Source organism: Salvelinus alpinus, chromosome 9, assembly GCF_045679555.1.
Source record: "Salvelinus alpinus chromosome 9, SLU_Salpinus.1, whole genome shotgun sequence".
Classification (NCBI taxonomy): domain Eukaryota; kingdom Metazoa; phylum Chordata; class Actinopteri; order Salmoniformes; family Salmonidae; genus Salvelinus; species Salvelinus alpinus.
This window is the reverse complement of record NC_092094.1, coordinates 11,210,819-11,229,542: the sequence shown is the minus strand read 5'-3', so window position 1 is coordinate 11,229,542 and position 18,724 is coordinate 11,210,819. Positions and strand designations below refer to the sequence as shown.

The window sequence follows — 18,724 nt, the reverse complement described above, 5'->3', positions numbered from 1 at the left end:
TATGTGTTATTTCGTAGTTGTGATGTCTTCACTATTATTCTACAATGTAGAAAATAGTACAAATAAAGAAAAACCCTTGAATGAGTAGGTGTGTCCAAACTTTTGACATGTACTGTAGGTCCTGGATGGCAGGAAGCTTGGCCCCAGTGATGTACTGGGCCTACAGAGGGTACACACTACCCTATGTAGCGTCTTATGGTTGGATGCCGAGCAGTTGCCATACCAGGCGGTGATGCAACCAGTCAGGATGCTGTCAATGGTGCAGCTGTAGAACCTTTTGAGGATCTGAGGACCCATGCCAAATCTTTTCAGTCTCCTGAGGGGGAAAAGATGTTGTCATAATCTCTTCACGACCTTCTTGATGTGTTTGGACCATGATAGTTTGTTGGTGATGTGGACACCAAGGAACTTGAAATTCTCAACCCGCTCCACTCCAGCCTCGATGAGGATGGGGGAATGTTCGACCCTCCTTTTCCTGTAATCCACGATAATCTTCTTTGTCTTGCTCACATTGAGAGAGAGGTTATTGTCCTGCCCCACACAGCCAGGTCTCTAACCTCCTCCTTATAGGCCGCCTCATCGGTGATCTAATCGTTGTCGGTGATCAGGCCTACCACTGTTGTGTCATCAGCAAATGTAACGATGGTGTTGGAGTCGTGCTTGGCCATGCAGTAGTGAACAGGGAGTACAGGAGGGGACTAACCACGCACCCCTGAGGGGCCCCTGTGTTGAGGATCAGTGTGGCAGATGTGTTGTTACCTACCCTTACTACATGGAGGTGGCCCGTCAGGAAGTCCAGGATCCAGTCGCAGAGAGATATTTAGTCCCAGGGTCCTTAGCTTAGTGATGAGCTTTGTGGGCACTATGGTGTTGAACGCTGAGCTGTAGTCAATGAATAACATTCTCACATAGGTGTTTCTTTTTGTCCAGGTGGGAAAGGCAGTGTGAAGTGCAATTGAGATTGCATCATCTGTGGATTTGTTGGGGCGGTATGCGAATTGGAGTGGGTCTAGGGTTTCTGGGATGATGGTGTTGATGTGAGCCATGACCAGCCTTTCAAAGCACTTCATGACTACCGACGTGAGTGCTACGGGGCGGTAGTCATTTAGACAGGTTACCTTCGCTTCCCTGGGCCCAGGGACAATGGGGGTCTGCTTGAAACATGTGGGTATAACAGACTCGGTCAGGGAGAGGTTGAAAATGTCAGTGAAGACACTTGCCAGTTGGTCCGCGCATGCTCTGAGTACACGTCATGGTAATCCATCTGGCCCCGCGGCCAAGTGAATGTTGACCTGTTTAAAGGTCTTGCTCACATTGGCTACGGAGAGCGTGATCACACAGTCATCCGGACAGCTGGTGCTCTCATGCATGCTTCAGTGCTTTCCTCGAAGAGAGCATAAAAGGCATTTAGCTCGTCTGGTAGACTCATGTCACTGGGCAGCTCGCGGCTGGGTTTCCCTTTGTAGTCCGTAATAGTTTGCATACATAATATCATTGATTCTCTGTCTACTTCAAAATGTACTTGTAACAATGCACTGGTTATATCGAGACTTACTTTCCCAGGGCGAAGCATTCCAGTGTGATGTTCTGGCCCACCAGTGCAAAGGTGTCTGGGAACTTGACTTTGATATCAGCAGGGTACTTCCTTATTGGGCCTGGTTGGTGGAGAAACAGGAAATAGAAACAAGTGGAGTCACCTGTTTATTCATAACACAACTTAGACCAGCAGCAATACGTTAGTTCACTCTGTGTGGTGACAAGGTGATGCATTTGGTTGGAGGCACTTCATTGTAAATGGTTGTCTCCGGTAGGATAGGTTAGCTGTGTTGCATCACACACACACACACACACACACACACACACACACACACACACACACACACACACACACACACACACACACACACACACACACACACACACACACACACACACACACACACACACACACACACACGCACACACACACACACACACACACACGCACACACAATGCTTCCAGCTCAGTTTGCCCTTCATGATGAGTTGTAACAGTGCAGTGCTAGATATGGGCCACGACACAGCCAGAGGCCCCTGTTATAGTATGGTGATGTAGTCATGGTATAACATATGCATGACAGAGCATAGAGCTCCTGAAGTGTTGTTAAGTACACTACTGTTCTCCCCTACAACCTTCTCAACTACAACACAACATGCTAGACTGATCCCTATACTGTTTGTGCTCTATCCAACTCCTTGGGTAATTCTCATACCTAACCTCACATGACCTCTAGGTGAACTCCAGGTGAACTCTAGGTGAGCTCTAGGTGAACTCTAGGTGAGCTCTAGGTGAGCTCTAGGTGAACTCTAGGTGAACTCTAGGTGAGCTCTAGGTGAACTCTAGGTGAGCTCCAGGTGAGCTCTAGGTGAACTCTAGGTGAACTCTAGGTGAGCTCTAGGTGAACTCTAGGTGAGCTCCAGGTGAGCTCTAGGTGAACTCCAGATGAACTCTTGGTGAGCTCTAGGTGAACTCCAGGTGAGCTCTAGGTGAGCTCTAGGTGAACTCTAGGTGAACTCTAGGTGAACTCTAGGTGAACTCCAGGTGAGCTCTAGGTGAACTCCAGGTGAACTCCAGGTTCAATCTAGAACGTTCAATCTAGAACATTAGCATAGATCCCATCCTTCTTGTAAGTGGGGAGGCACAGATTCCATTTGGCTTAACATTATTTTGGGGTGGAAAAATGATGTCCTCCCTAAAATGGTGCTGTTCTTTTGACAGTAACTCCAACAGAATAATTTAAACTAATATCTGGAATTCTAACTTGAGAAAACCACCTAATAAATGTGACTATTCACTAAAGTGTTCCAAGATACATAGGTGCATTTTGAGTTAGTGTTAGCCATCTAGGTGAGCTCTAGGTGAGCTATAGGTGAACTCTAGGTGAACTCTAGGATTCTCTTAATCTTTTTCTCAAGCTTTTTCCATATTCAGACAAACATACAACAAAAAGCTCTCTCTCCACACTTCAGCTGTGGTCTCTGACTCCAGAGATGGAGTCCGCCCGACTAACCCTATTTCTCTTATCCCTGAGATTCATCCTCTCTTAGGTTCATGTGTGGTTCTCTGGTCTTAAGATGGACCAACTCTTTGGACAAACTCTGTCCTAAGCAAAACGAAGCAAACTACAGACAGTAGGTAATGTGAGGACTAAAACTTAGATAGTGATCAAGGTGATCTTATAAGTTGTAGGGTATATGCATGATGCTGAATAATGGGAGGACTATCTTTACTGATTCCTATTTTTTAATAGGTAACAAAACCAGCAACTAACGTTCAGCCAGGGAGACAAATGGTATGTGCAGACTGGTGGATGTTGTGGTAGCCATTACGTAACAGGTTTCTATCTCAACGTAGAGGAAAACAGAAACTAACGTTCTGCCAGGGGGACGAGGGGGATGAACTTGCTGAAGACGCTCTTGGAGATGGAGGCACTGGAGACAAAGCAGGAGTAGTTTCCGCTGTCAGACGAGTCCACCTGGTGACAGACATCAACAATTCATGAAAACACAACTAATGCACTATATAGGGCAGTGGTTCCCGTACCGTATAGTCCCGTACCCCTTCAAACATTCAACCTCCAGCTGCTCTAGCACCAGGGTCAGCGCAATCTCAAATGTTGTTTTTTCCATCATTGTAAGCCTGCCACACACACATACTATACAATACATTTATTAATTTTAGTTTTTGTCACAACCCGGCTCGTGGAAAGTGACAAAGAGCTCGTTAATGAGTAATGAGTAATGGGTAATGAGTGGAGAACAGGAGGGCTTCTTAAAGAAAAACTAACAGGTCTGTGAGAGCCGGAATTCTTACTGGTTGGTAGGTGATCAAATACTTATGTCATGCAATAAAATGCAAATTAATTACTTAAAAATCATACAATGTGATTTTCTGGATTTTTGTTTTAGATTCCGTCTCTCATAGTTGAAGTGTACCCATGATAGAAATTACAGACCTCTACATGCTTTGTAAGTAGGAAAACCTGCAAAATCGGCAGTGTATCAAATACTTGTTCTCCCCACTGTAGGTATGTGGTTGCAAAGGTCATCAGTGTCTTAACAGCATGATTTTCCAAGGCAAGAAACTCTGAGCACAGCCCTATCCAGAAATCTGTCAGTGTCTTCTGATTAAATTCAATTTTCACAGAACTGCTTTTTGCAACTTGGATGAGGCTCTCTTGTTCAGATATCAGTAAGTGGACTGGAGGCAGGACATGAGAGGGATAACGAATCCAGTTGTTTGTATCGTCCGTTTCGGGAAAATAACTGCGTAATTGCGCACCCAGCTCACTCAGGTGCTTCGCTATATCAGATTTGACATTGTCCGTAAGCTTGAGTTAATTTGCACCCAAAAAATCATACAATGATGGAAAGACCTGTGTATCGTCCTTGTTAATGCAGACAGAAAAGAGCTCCAACTTTTTAATCATAGCCTCAATTTTGTCCAGCACATTGAATATAGTTGCGGAGAGTCCCTGTAATCCTAGATTCATTTCATTCAGGTGAGAAAAAACATCACCCAGATAGGCCAGTCATGTGAGAAACTCTTCATCATGCAAGCGGTAAGACTAGTGAAAATTATGGTCAGTAAAGAAAACTTTAAGCTCGTCTCTCAATAATTTTTTTTGGTCAATACTTTGCCCCTTGATAACCAGCGCACTTCTGTATGTTGTAAAAGCGTTACATGGTCACTGCCCATATCATTGCATAATGCAGAAAATACACGAGAGTTCAGGGGCCTTGCTTTAACAAAGTTAACCATTTTCACAGTTGTGTCCAAAACGTTTTTCTGGCTGTCAGGCATTCTCTTGGCAGCAAGAGCCTCTCGGTGGATGCTGCAGTGTACCCAAGTGGTGTCAGGAGCAACTTCTTGCACACGCGTTACCACTCCACTATGTCTCCCTGTCATGGCTTTTGCACCACCAGTACAGATACCAACACATCTTGACCACAAGTCCATTTGATGTCACAAAGCTGTCCAGTACTTTACAAATATCCTCTCCTGTTGTCCTGGTTTCCAGTGGTTTGCAGAAGAGGATGTCTTCCTTAATTGACCCCCTATAAATGTAACGGACATATACCAGGAGCTGGCAAGGCCCGCCACGTCTGTTGACTCATCCAGTTGTAACGCATAGAATTCACTGGCTTGTATGCGAAGCAGTAATTGTCTCAAAACGTCTCCTGCCATGTCACTGATGCGTCGTGAAACAGTGTTGTTTGATGAAGAAATTGTCTGTATAGTTTTTTTGGCCATATTTTGGCAGCAAGAAGAATTAAGTCCTCCACAATAGTATGGGGCTGGCCTGTCCCAGCCACTCGGCAGCTCACCATATAAGACGCTTCTAGCCCCTTCTTATTAATGGTATCTGTTGCTTTTATACATGTCTTACTACCCGAAAGTAGTCTTTATTCTCGCTCAAAAAACTCCTGTGGTTTATTTTTCAAATTGTCATGTTTCGTTTCTAAATGTCTGCGCAATACTGAAGGTTTCCCGCGAGAGAGTAACGGTTAATGTGATTGGATGTTAATTATTTGACTAGGCTACCTGTATTTGACATTGTGTTGTTATTTCAGTGAACACTGGATGGTTACATTGTATTTTTGGCAGGGAAACAAGGCTACTCAGGTGAGAAAAAAACCTCACCCAAATGTATAGCCCCGTTGGAAAATATAAATGTACTGTTTGAAAATGCCCCACAACATTGCAGATAGGGGATAGGATGTGATTTGAGACACAACCAAAGACAAGACAAGTTAGAAGTTTACCTTAGAGATGAAGAGGTTCCCCGTCATCTGAGAGATGAAGCGACGTTTATCCAGAGGGATGAAGACGGGGAACTCATTCAGAATCCAGCGGAATGACAGCTCGTCTACAGAGACAACATATACAACCCTCAACCTATCAGTCATGGAGGAAGAGGGTAGTGAGTCAATATGAGGTGGAGCCAGGAGGAAAGCTGAGGAGCTGGCTCTTACACCGGTTTCACACCTTCCTCCTGACCAAGGATATTAGCCTATAGTACACATCTTTAAATTCTAACCATAGCATATATATTTTCCTTTCCAGCAACTACGGTGGTTACATAACCAGGCCATCAGTACAGCTGTGTTTGGCTGGGGTTGACACAGAACAAAAGTATGTAAAGATTATTAGACATCTATATCTCTCTCCAGACTGTGCTCACTGACTCTCTCTCTCACTGACTCTCTCTCTCACTGACTCTCTCTCTCACTGACTCTCTCTCTCTCTCACTGACTCTCTCTGTCCCTCTCTCTCGCTCTCTCTCTCTCTCTCTCTCTCAACCATTTGATGCTCTAATATCTAACTGACGTCATGATGCTGTGTAAGGAGCTGAAAAGGACAAATCTCACTCAGGAACTGTAATTCTGTACCCACGGAGGCAGCTGAAAGACGTTACCATGGTTTCACAGATTGGTTTGGCTGGATGAATTTGCATAACATGAATATGAATGTCTGCTGTAGAGTATTCTGGTAGAGCTCCCGTTTGATCCCAATTAGGTTTGTTTAACAATGATCAAAGAGGAAGAATTAGACAGTTCCAAAGGAGACCAAATATGGCTAAGACACGACTCAGAGAGGAAAACCTGAACGGATCAGTGTAAAGTACCATTGACGAAAAATACAGAGCGAAACGATAAAAAAGACATAAAACAGCACTGATTTTGTCTCATACAGCCCTACACTGAGACTAGAGGTGCCAAACTCAGCTCTGGGCAACAGTGTGAGAAAATAGCATGCAATATGATGTGTCAGAGGCAGCCTCAGAGCCTATATCATTGAGGAGTAGTACAGACATGTACCAGCAGGGAGCATACTTTCACTGATTTTCACTGCTATGACTATCACTTTTAACATACTGCTAGGTTTGGATATGATACTACCCTAGAGACACATGTAATAGATGCAATGCTACAGACCATAGCATTCCTACAGACACAAGACTTACTGATTATTTTTAAAACAGACCGTGGAACAGATAAGCACAGAAAATGACATCAGACCCCGGACATGTACTCCACTCAGAATTAACTCCTCCCCTTCAGACACTATAGGGTCCCTCTTCCCCTCAGACAGACACTATAGAGTCCCTCCTCCCCTCGGACACTATAGGGTCCCTCTTCCCCTCAGACAGACACTATAGAGTCCCTCCTCCCCTCAGAAAAACACTATAGGGTCCCTCCTCCCTTCAGACAGACACTATAGACTCCCTCCTCCCCTCAGACACTATAGGGTCCCTCCTCCCCTCAGACAGACACTATAGGGTCCCTCCTCCCCTCAGACAGACACTATAGGGTCCCTCCTCCCCTCAGACACTATAGGGTCCCTCCTCCCTTCAGACAGACACTATAGGGTCCCTCCTCCCTTCAGACAGACACTATAGGGTCCCTCCTCCCTTCAGACAGACACTATAGAGTCCCTCCTCCCTTCAGACAGACACTATAGGGTCCCTCCTCCCCTCAGACAGACACTATAGGGTCCCTCCTCCCCTCAGACAGACATTATAGGGTCCCTCCTCCCCTCAGACAGACGCTATAGGGTCCCTCCTCCCCTCAGACAGACACTATAGGGTCCCTCCTCCCCTCAGACAGACGCTATAGGGTCCCTCCTCCCCTCAGACAGACACTATAGGGTCCCTCCTCCCCTCAGACAGACGCTATAGGGTCCCTCCTCCCCTCAGACAGACACTATAGGGTCCCTCCTCCCCTCAGACAGACACTATAGACTCCCTCCTCCCCTCAGACAGACGCTATAGGGTCCCTCCTCCCCTCAGACAGACACTATAGGGTCCCTCCTCCCCTCAGACAGACACTATAGACTCCCTCCTCCCCTCAGACACTATAGGGTCCCTCCTCCCCTCAGACAGACACTATAGACTCCCTCCTCCCCTCAGACAGACACTATAGAGTCCCTCCTCCCCTCAGACAGACACTATAGACTCCCTCCTCCCCTCAGACAGACACTATAGGGTCCCTCCTCCCCTCAGACAGACACTATAGGGTCCCTCCTCCCCTCATACAGACACTATAGACTCCCTCCTCCCCTCAGACAGACACTATAGACTCCCTCCTCCCCTCAGACAGACACTATAGGGTCCCTCCTCTCATCAGACACTATAGGGTCCCTCCTCCCCTCAGACAGACACTATAGGGTCCTTCCTCCCCTCAGACAGACACTATAGGGTCCCTCCTCCCCCCAGACAGTAAAGGGTCCCTCCTCTCCTCAGACAGACACTATAGGGTCCCTCCTCCCCTTAGACACTAAAGGGTCCAATCCTCCCCTCAGACACTATAGGGTCTCTCCTCTCCTCAGACGCTATAGGGTCCCTCCTCTCCTCAGACAGACACTAAAGGGTCCCTCCTCTCCTCAGATGCTATAGGGTCCCTCCTCTCCTCAGACAGACACTATAGGGTCCCTCATCTCCTCAGACGCTATAGGGTCTCTCCTCTCCTCAGACGCTATAGGGTCCCTGCTCTCCTCAGACAGACACTAAAGGGTCCCTCCTCTCCTCAGATGCTATAGGGTCCCTCCTCTTCTCAGATGCTATAGGGTCCCTCCTCTCCTCAGACACTATAGGGTCCCTCCTCTCCTCAGACAGACACTATAGGGTCCCTCCTCTCCTCAGACAGACACTATAGGGTCCATCCTCTTCTCAGACAGACACTATAGGGTCCCTCCTCTTCTCAGACAGACACTATAGGGTCTCTCCTCTCCTCAGACACTATAGGGTCCCTCCTCTCCTCAGACAGACACTATAGGGTCTCTCCTCTCCTCAGATGCTATAGGGTCCCTCCTCTCCTCAGACACTATAGAGTCCCTCCTCTCCTCAGACAGACACTATAGGGTCCCTCCTCCCCTCAGACAGACACTATAGGGTCCCTCCTCCCCTCAGACACTATAGGGTCCCTCCTCCCTTCAGACAGACACTATAGGGTCCCTCCTTCCTTCAGACAGACACTATAGAGTCCCTCCTCCCTTCAGACAGACACTATAGAGTCCCTCTTCCCCTCAGACAGACACTATAGACTCCCTCCTCCCTTCAGACAGACACTATAGACTCGCTCCTCCCCTCAGACAGACACTATAGGGTCCCTCCTCTCCTCAGACAGACACTATAGGGTCCCTCCTCAATTCAGACAGACACTATAGGGTCCCTCCTCCCCTCAGACAGACACTATAGGGTCCCTCCTCCCCTCAGACAGACACTATAGGGTCCCTCCTCCCCTCAGACAGACACTATAGACTCACTCCTCCCCTCAGACAGACACTATAGGGTCCCTCCTCCCCTCAGACAGACGCTATAGGGTCCCTCCTCCCCTCAGACAGACATTATAGGGTCCCTCCTCCCCTCAGACAGACACTATAGACTCCCTCCTCCCCTCAGACACTAAAGGGTCCCTCCTCCCCTCAGACACTATAGGGTCCCTCCTCTCCTCAGACGCTTTTGGGTCTCTCCTCTCCTCAGACGCTATAGGGTCCCTCCTCTCCTCAGACAGACACTAAAGGGTCCCTCCTCTCCTCAGATGCTATAGGGTCCCTCCTCCCCTCAGACAGACACTATAGGGTCCCTCCTCCCCTCAGACAGACACTATAGGGTCCTTCCTCCCCTCAGACAGACACTATAGGGTCCCTCCTCCCCTCAGACAGACACTAAAGGGTCCCTCCTCTCCTCAGACAGTAAAGGGTCCCTCCTCTCCTCAGACAGACACTATAGGGTCCCTCCTCCCCTCAGACACTAAAGGGTCCCTCCTCCCCTCAGACACTATAGGGTCCCTCCTCTCCTCAGACGCTATAGGGTCTCTCCTCTCCTCAGACGCTATAGGGTCCCTCCTCTCCTCAGACAGACACTAAAGGGTCCCTCCTCTCCTCAGATGCTATAGGGTCCCTCCTCCCCTCAGACAGACACTATAGACTCCCTCCTCCCATCAGACACTATAGGGTCCCTCCTCCCCTCAGACAGACACTATAGGGTCCTTCCTCCCCTCAGACAGACACTATAGGGTCCCTCCTCCCCTTAGACAGACACTAAAGGGTCCCTCCTCTCCTCAGACACTAAAGGGTCCCTCCTCTCCTCAGACAGTAAAGGGTCCCTCCTCTCCTCAGACAGACACTATAGGGTCCCTCCTCCCCTCAGACACTAAAGGGTCCCTCCTCCCCTCAGACACTATAGGGTCCCTCCTCTCCTCAGATGCTATAGGGTCTCTCCTCTCCTCAGACGCTATAGGGTCCCTCCTCTCCTCAGACAGACACTAAAGGGTCCCTCCTCTCCTCAGATGCTATAGGGTCCCTCCTCTCCTCCGACAGACACTATAGGGTCCCTCCTCTCCTCAGACGCTATAGGGTCTCTCCTCTCCTCAGACACTATAGGGTCCCTCCTCTCCTCAGACAGACACTAAAGGGTCCCTCCTCTCCTCAGATGCTATAGGGTCCCTCCTCTTCTCAGACACTATAGGGTCCCTCCTCTTCTCAGACAGACACTATAGGGTCCCTCCTCTTCTCAGACAGACACTATAGGGTCTCTCCTCTCCTCAGACGCTATAGGGTCCCTCCTCTCCTCAGACAGACGCTATAGGGTCTCTCCTCTCCTCAGACGCTATAGGGTCCCTCCTCTCCTCAGACAGACACTATAGGGTCCCTCCTCTCCTCAGACAGACACTATAGGGTCCCTCCTCTCCTCAGACACTATAGGGTCTCTCCTCTCCTCAGATGCTATAGGGTCCCTCCTCTCCTCAGACACTATAGAGTCCCTCCTCTCCTCAGACACTATAGAGTCCCTCCTCTCCTCAGACAGACACTATAGGGTCCCTCCTCTCCTCAGACACTATAGAGTCCCTCCTCTCCTCAGACACTATAGAGTCCCTCCTCTCCTCAGACAGACACAATAGGGTCCCTCCTCCCCTCAGACAGACGCTATAGGGTCCCTCCTCTCCTCAGACAGACGCTATAGGGTCCCTCCTCCCCCCAGACAGACACTATAGAGTCCCTCCTCTCCTCAGACAGACACTATAGGGTCCCTCCTCTCCTCAGACACTATAGGGTCCCTCCTCTCCTCAGACAGACACTATAGGGTCCCTCCTCTCCTCAGACAGACATTATAGGGTCCCTCCTCTCCTCAGACAGACATTATAGGGTCCCTCCTCTCCTCAGACAGACTCTAAAGGGTCCCTCCTCCCCCCAGACAGACACTAAAGGGTCCCTCCTCCCCTCAGACAGACATTATAGGGTCCCTCCTCCCCTCAGACAGACTCTAAAGGGTCCCTCCTCCCCTCAGACAGACACTAAAGGGTCCCTCCTCCCCTCAGACAGACACTATAGGGTCCCTCCTCCCCTCAGACAGACACTATAGGGTCCCTCCTCTCCCCAGACACTATAGAGTCCATCCTACCCTCAGACAGACACTATATTGTCCCTCCTCCCCTCAGACAGACGATATAGGGTCCCCTAAACAGGTTTAAGCACTCCTTCATTCCCATGTCCATCAAATACCTCTACAGCAAAGCTGAGCTGGGTTAGTAGGCCACTCACTGAATGTAAGGGAATTGTGCAATATGTATTATCTATGTGGCTATATGAAAAGTGTGCAATGTGTATGATGGGTAACGTGCAATGTGTGTATTATGTTGAATGTGTAATGTATCGTTTGAATCTTCCCCTCAGGACACTAAGTTCATCCTATCCTACACTATACCCAGCCATGTCTCACACATCTTCACACTTCAGTTGAGATGTGTTGAGACACTTTGAGACATGACATAGACACTATTCAAGACATCTTAAGATACATTTGACACCATCTGTGTCTAGCATTAGCATTAGCCATAACAATGACCTAGCATCATATAATTAGCCGTTAGCTTAGCCTAGCACTTACCTGGGTAGTGTGGGGGAGGAGCGCAGAGCAGCACTGCCCCCTGGCCCTCCTTCACATACACCGCCTCTCTCTCCTCAGAGGAGAAGAAGTCCAGGTCTGGAGAAAGAGAGGGGGGGACAGAGAGAGGGTGGGGGGGAAAGAGAGAAGGCGAGGGAGAGAGTGACGGGGGAGAGTGGGGAGAGGAAGACAGAGAGAGTTCAGATTCATTAACAAGCCTGGATAATCCACTGTCACACTCTCCCTCGCCTCATTTATGTAAGAACACTGATCCTCCAAATACACTTAAACCCTGTAACCTCTCTCTCAAAACCACTTCACAACCAGGACCTGCATTTAACTAGTTGGCAGGCTTGTAATTTGCAACTGTCATCTTTCAAAGTGAACTTACTATCGATTCAGCAGAAGTGATTCCATGTCATGCTACCCTCAAAAAGTTTGACCATTCAAATTCCATTTCCACAGCTGTTATGATGTGCCAGTGCTGCCTGTCAATCACAGCTCCACTCACATAGGCATGACAGCTTAGCCTAAGGGGCTGGTCTAAAAAAGTCATTTCATCCTTCCTGCCAATGATAATGTGTTACGTAACAATGGGGACGGGGATCCCATCCAATCACGTCCAATCCACTCCACTCACATCCAAACTGGACAGCGGCCTCTCTGCTGACAACAGTGCCGTAGTCGTTGGTGGCCTTACAGGTGTACTTCCCAACGTGCTTGTTCTTGATGGGGTTAGAGATGACCAGGTTGCCTCCCACCAACGTGTAGTGGTTGTCTTCATCCTGGTCTATATTCCTGCTGTTTAATCTCCACCTGAGGAGAGAGGAGGGGACACGGACATGTGCTCTTGAGCCAAAAGAGGTTCCCTAAACGGCCAGGTTACAGTTCAAAACAAATGACAACGTTTACTTTTACTTCACTACATTCTGAAATAAAATGATGTACTTTTTACTCCGTACATTTTCCCTGACACCCAAATGTACTCGTTACATTTTGAATGCTTATCAGGACTGGAAAAAGGTCCAATTCACACACTTATCAAGAGAACATCCATGGTCAACCCTACTGCCTCTAAACACACATGCTTTGTTTGTAAATGATGTCTGAGCGTTGGAGTGTGCCCCTGGCTATCTGTAAATGATGTCTGAGTGTTGGAGTGTGTCCCTGGCTATCTGTAAATGATGTCTGAGTGTTGGAGTGTGCCCCTGGATGTCTGTAAATGATGTCTGAGTGTTGGAGTGTGCCCCTGGCTATCTGTAAATTATGTCAGAGTGTTGGAGTGGGCCCCTGGCTATCTGTAAATGATGTCAGAGTGTTGGAGTGGGCCCCTGGCTATCTGTAAATGATGTCAGAGTGTTGGAGTGGGCCCCTGGCTATCTGTAAATGATGTCTGAGTGTTGGAGTGTGCCCCTGGCTATCTGTTAATGATGTCTGAGTGTTGGAATGTACCCCTGGCTATCTGTAAATGATGTCTGAGTGTTGGAGTGTGTCCCTGGCTATCTATAAATGATGTCAGAGTGTTGGAGTGTGCCCCTGGCTATCTGTAAATGATGTCTGAGTGTTGGAGTGTGTCCCTGGCTATCTATAAATGATGTCAGAGTGTTGGAGTGTGCCCCTGGCTGTCTGTAAATGATGTCTGAGTGTTGGAGTGTACCCCTGGCTGTCTGTAAATGATGTCTGAGTGTTGGAGTGTGTCCCTGGCTATCTGTAAATGATGTCTGAGTGTTGGAGTGTGCCCCTGGCTATCTGTAAATGATGTCTGAGTGTTGGAGTGTACCCCTGGCTGTCTGTAAATGATGTCAGAGTGTTGGAGTGTGCCCCTGGCTGTCTGTAAATGATGTCTGAGTGTTGGAGTGTGTCCCTGGCTATCTGTAAATGATGTCTGAGTGTTGGAGTGTGCCCCTGGCTATCTGTAAATGATGTCTGAGTGTTGGAGTGTGTCCCTGGCTATCTGTAAATTATGTCTGAGTGTTGGAGTGTGCCCCTGGCTGTCTGTAAATGATGTCTGAGTGTTGGAGTGTGCCCCTGACTATCTGTAAATGATGTCTGAGTGTTGGAGTGTGCCCCTGGCTATCTGTTAAAGATGTCTGAGTGTTGGAGTGTGCCCCTGGCTATCTGTTAATGATGTCTGAGTGTTGGAGTGTTCCCCTGGCTATCTGTAAATGATGTCTGAGTGTTGGAGTGTGCCCCTGGCTATCTGTAAATGATGTCTGAGTGTTGGAGTGTGTCCCTGGCTGTCTGTTAATGATGTCTGAGTGTTGGAGTGTTCCCCTGGCTATCTGTAAATGATGTCTGAGTGTTGGAGTGTGCCCCTGGCTATCTGTAAATGATGTCTGAGTGTTGGAGTGTTCCCCTGGCTATCTGTAAATGATGTCTGAGTGTTGGAGTGTTCCCCTGGCTATCTGTAAATTATGTCTGAGTGTTGGAGTGTGCCCCTGGCTATCTGTAAATGATGTCTGAGTGTTGGAGTGTGCCCCTGGCTATCTGTAAATTATGTCTGAGTGTTGGAGTGTGCCCCTGGCTATCTGTAAATGATGTCTGGGTGTTGGAGTGTGCCCCTGGCTATCTGTAAATGATGTCTGAGTGTTGGAGTGTGCCCCTGGCTATCTGTAAATGATGTCTGAGTGTTGGAGTGTTCCCCTGGCTATCTGTAAATGATGTCTGAGTGTTGGAGTGTTCCCCTGGCTATCTGTAAATGATGTCTGAGTGTTGGAGTGTGTCCCTGGCTATCTGTAAATGATGTCTGAGTGTTGGAGTGTGTCCCTGGCTGTCTGTAAATGATGTCTGAGTGTTGGAGTGTGCCCCTGGCTATCTGTAAATGATGTCTGAGTGTTGGAGTGTGTCCCTGGCTGTCTGTAAATTATGTCTGAGTGTTGGAGTGTGCCCCTGGCTATCTGTAAATGATGTCTGAGTGTTGGAGTGTGCCCCTGGCTATCTGTAATGATGTCTGAGTGTTGGAGTGTTCCCCTGGCTATCTGTAATGATGTCTGAGTGTTGGAGTGTACCCCTGGCTGTCTGTAATGATGTCTGAGTGTTGGAGTGTTCCCCTGGCTATCTGTAATGATGTCTGAGTGTTGGAGTGTACCCCTGGCTGTCTGTAATGATGTCTGAGTGTTGGAGTGTGCCCCTGGCTATCTGTAATGATGTCTGAGTATTGGAGTGTTCCCCTGGCTATCTGTAATGATGTCTGAGTGTTGGAGTGTACCCCTGGCTGTCTGTAATGATGTCTGAGTGTTGGAGTGTGCCCCTGGCTATCTGTAATGATGTCTGAGTGTTGGAGTGTTCCCCTGGCTATCTGTAAATGATGTCTGAGTGTTGGAGTGTGTCCCTGGCTATCTGTAAATGATGTCTGAGTGTTGGAGTGTTCCCCTGGCTATCTGTTAATGATGTCTGAGTGTTGGAGTGTTGTCCCTGGCTATCTGTAAATTATGTCTGAGTGTTGGAGTGTGCCCCTGGCTATCTGTAATGATGTCTGAGTGTTGGAGTGTTCCCCTGGCTATCTGTAAATGATGTCTGAGTGTTGGAGTGTGCCCCTGGCTATCTGTAATGATGTCTGAGTGTTGGAGTGTTCCCCTGGCTATCTGCAAATGATGTCTGAGTGTTGGAGTGTGTCCCTGGCTATCTGTAAATGATGTCTGAGTGTTGGAGTGTTCCCATGGCTATCTGTTAATGATGTCTGAGTGTTGGAGTGTTGTCCCTGGCTATCTGTAAATGATGTCTGAGTGTTGGAGTGTGCCCCTGGCTATCTGTAATGATGTCTGAGTGTTGGAGTGTGCCCCTGGCTATCTGTAAATGATGTCTGAGTGTTGGAGTGTGCCCCTGGCTATCTGTAATGATGTCTGAGTGTTGGAGTGTGCCCCTGGCTATCTGTAATGATGTCTGAGTGTTGGAGTGTACCCCTGGCTGTCTGTAATGATGTCTGAGTGTTGGAGTGTGTCCCTGGCTATCTGTAAATTATGTCTGAGTGTTGGAGTGTGTCCCTGGCTATCTGTAAATGATGTCTGAGTGTTGGAGTGTGTCCCTGGCTATCTGTAAATGATGTCTGAGTGTTGGAGTGTGTCCCTGGCTATCTGTAAATGATGTCTGAGTGTTGGAGTGTGCCCTGGCTATCTGTAATGATGTCTGAGTGTTGGAGTGTGCCCCTGGCTATCTGTAAATGTTGTCTGAGTGTTGGAGTGTTCCCCTGGCTATCTGTAATGATGTCAGAGTGTTGGAGTGTTGGAGTGTTCCCCTGGCTATCTGTAATGATGTCTGAGTGTTGGAGTGTGCCCCTGGCTATCTGTAAATGATGTCTGAGTGTTGGAGTGTGTCCCTGGCTGTCTGTTAATGATGTCTGAGTGTTGGAGTGTGTCCCTGGCTATCTGAAAATGATGTCTGAGTGTTGGAGTGTGTCCCTGGCTATCTGTAAATGATGTCTGAGTGTTGGAGTGTGCCCCTGGCTATCTGTAAATGATGTCTGAGTGTTGGAGTGTTCCCCTGGCTATCTGTAAATGATGTCTGAGTGTTGGAGTGTTCCCCTGGCTATCTGTAAATTATGTCTGAGTGTTGGAGTGTGCCCCTGGCCATCTGTAAATGATGTCTGAGTGTTGGAGTGTGCCCCTGGCTATCTGTAAATTATGTCTGAGTGTTGGAGTGTGCCCCTGGCTATCTGTAAATGATGTCTGGGTGTTGGAGTGTGCCCCTGGCTATCTGTAAATGATGTCTGAGTGTTGGAGTGTGCCCCTGGCTATCTGTAAATGATGTCTGAGTGTTGGAGTGTTCCCCTGGCTATCTGTAAATGATGTCTGAGTGTTGGAGTGTTCCCCTGGCTATCTGTAAATGATGTCTGAGTGTTGGAGTGTGTCCCTGGCTATCTGTAAATGATGTCTGAGTGTTGGAGTGTGTCCCTGGCTGTCTGTAAATGATGTCTGAGTGTTGGAGTGTGCCCCTGGCTATCTGTAAATGATGTCTGAGTGTTGGAGTGTGTCCCTGGCTGTCTGTAAATGATGTCTGAGTGTTGGAGTGTGCCCCTGGCTATCTGTAAATGATGTCTGAGTGTTGGAGTGTGCCCCTGGCTATCTGTAATGATGTCTGAGTGTTGGAGTGTTCCCCTGGCTATCTGTAATGATGTCTGAGTGTTGGAGTGTACCCCTGGCTGTCTGTAATGATGTCTGAGTGTTGGAGTGTTCCCCTGGCTATCTGTAATGATGTCTGAGTGTTGGAGTGTACCCCTGGCTGTCTGTAATGATGTCTGAGTGTTGGAGTGTGCCCCTGGCTATCTGTAATGATGTCTGAGTATTGGAGTGTTCCCCTGGCTATCTGTAATGATGTCTGAGTGTTGGAGTGTACCCCTGGCTGTCTGTAATTATGTCTGAGTGTTGGAGTGTGCCCCTGGCTATCTGTAATGATGTCTGAGTGTTGGAGTGTTCCCCTGGCTATCTGTAAATGATGTCTGAGTGTTGGAGTGTGTCCCTGGCTATCTGTAAATGATGTCTGAGTGTTGGAGTGTTCCCCTGGCTATCTGTTAATGATGTCTGAGTGTTGGAGTGTTGTCCCTGGCTATCTGTAAATTATGTCTGAGTGTTGGAGTGTGCCCCTGGCTATCTGTAATGATGTCTGAGTGTTGGAGTGTTCCCCTGGCTATCTGTAAATGATGTCTGAGTGTTGGAGTGTGCCCCTGGCTATCTGTAATGATGTCTGAGTGTTGGAGTGTTCCCCTGGCTATCTGTAAATGATGTCTGAGTGTTGGAGTGTGTCCCTGGCTATCTGTAAATGATGTCTGAGTGTTGGAGTGTTCCCCTGGCTATCTGTTAATGATGTCTGAGTGTTGGAGTGTTGTCCCTGGCTATCTGTAAATGATGTCTGAGTGTTGGAGTGTGCCCCTGGCTATCTGTAATGATGTCTGAGTGTTGGAGTGTGCCCCTGGCTATCTGTAAATGATGTCTGAGTGTTGGAGTGTGCCCCTGGCTATCTGTAATGATGTCTGAGTGTTGGAGTGTGCCCCTGGCTATCTGTAATGATGTCTGAGTGTTGGAGTGTACCCCTGGCTGTCTGTAATGATGTCTGAGTGTTGGAGTGTGTCCCTGGCTATCTGTAAATGATGTCTGAGTGTTGGAGTGTGTCCCTGGCTATCTGTAAATGATGTCTGAGTGTTGGAGTGTGTCCCTGGCTATCTGTAAATGATGTCTGAGTGTTGGAGTGTGTCCCTGGCTATCTGTAAATGATGTCTGAGTGTTGGAGTGTGCCCTGGCTATCTGTAATGATGTCTGAGTGTTGGAGTCTGCCCCTGGCTATCTGTAAATGTTGTCTGAGTGTTGGAGTGTTCCCCTGGCTATCTGTAATGATGTCAGAGTGTTGGAGTGTTGGAGTGTTCCCCTGGCTATCTGTAATGATGTCTGAGTGTTGGAGTGTGCCCCTGGCTATCTGTAATGATGTCTGAGTGTTGGAGTGTACCCCTGGCTGTCTGTAATGATGTCTGAGTGTTGGAGTGTGTCCCTGGCTATCTGTAAATGATGTCTGAGTGTTGGAGTGTGTCCCTGGCTATCTGTAAATGATGTCTGAGTGTTGGAGTGTGTCCCTGGCTATCTGTAAATGATGTCTGAGTGTTGGAGTGTGTCCCTGGCTATCTGTAAATGATGTCTGAGTGTTGGAGTGTGCCCTGGCTATCTGTAATGATGTCTGAGTGTTGGAGTGTGCCCCTGGCTATCTGTAAATGATGTCTGAGTGTTGGAGTGTTCCCCTGGCTATCTGTAATGATGTCAGAGTGTTGGAGTGTGCCCCTGGCTATCTGTAAATGATGTCTGAGTGTTGGAGTG

The 18,724-nt window shown here is 48.1% G+C and overlaps 1 protein-coding gene across 3 annotated transcripts in view; it reads right to left on the bottom strand.

The window, feature by feature from the left end:
- The window catches only part of LOC139584308 (contactin-1a-like), a 161,954-nt gene that overhangs the window by 39,682 nt on the left and 103,548 nt on the right, over positions 1 to 18,724 (bottom strand). For all 3 annotated transcript variants that reach the window (XM_071416001.1, XM_071416003.1, XM_071416002.1), the window contains 5 exons: positions 12,568 to 12,743; positions 11,931 to 12,026; positions 5,806 to 5,909; positions 3,413 to 3,515; positions 1,556 to 1,655 (listed from right to left, as the gene is read on the bottom strand). In XM_071416001.1, the coding sequence (XP_071272102.1) occupies positions 1,556 to 1,655; positions 3,413 to 3,515; positions 5,806 to 5,909; positions 11,931 to 12,026; positions 12,568 to 12,743 (579 nt within the window). The remainder of the gene's footprint in view (positions 1 to 1,555; positions 1,656 to 3,412; positions 3,516 to 5,805; positions 5,910 to 11,930; positions 12,027 to 12,567; positions 12,744 to 18,724) is intronic.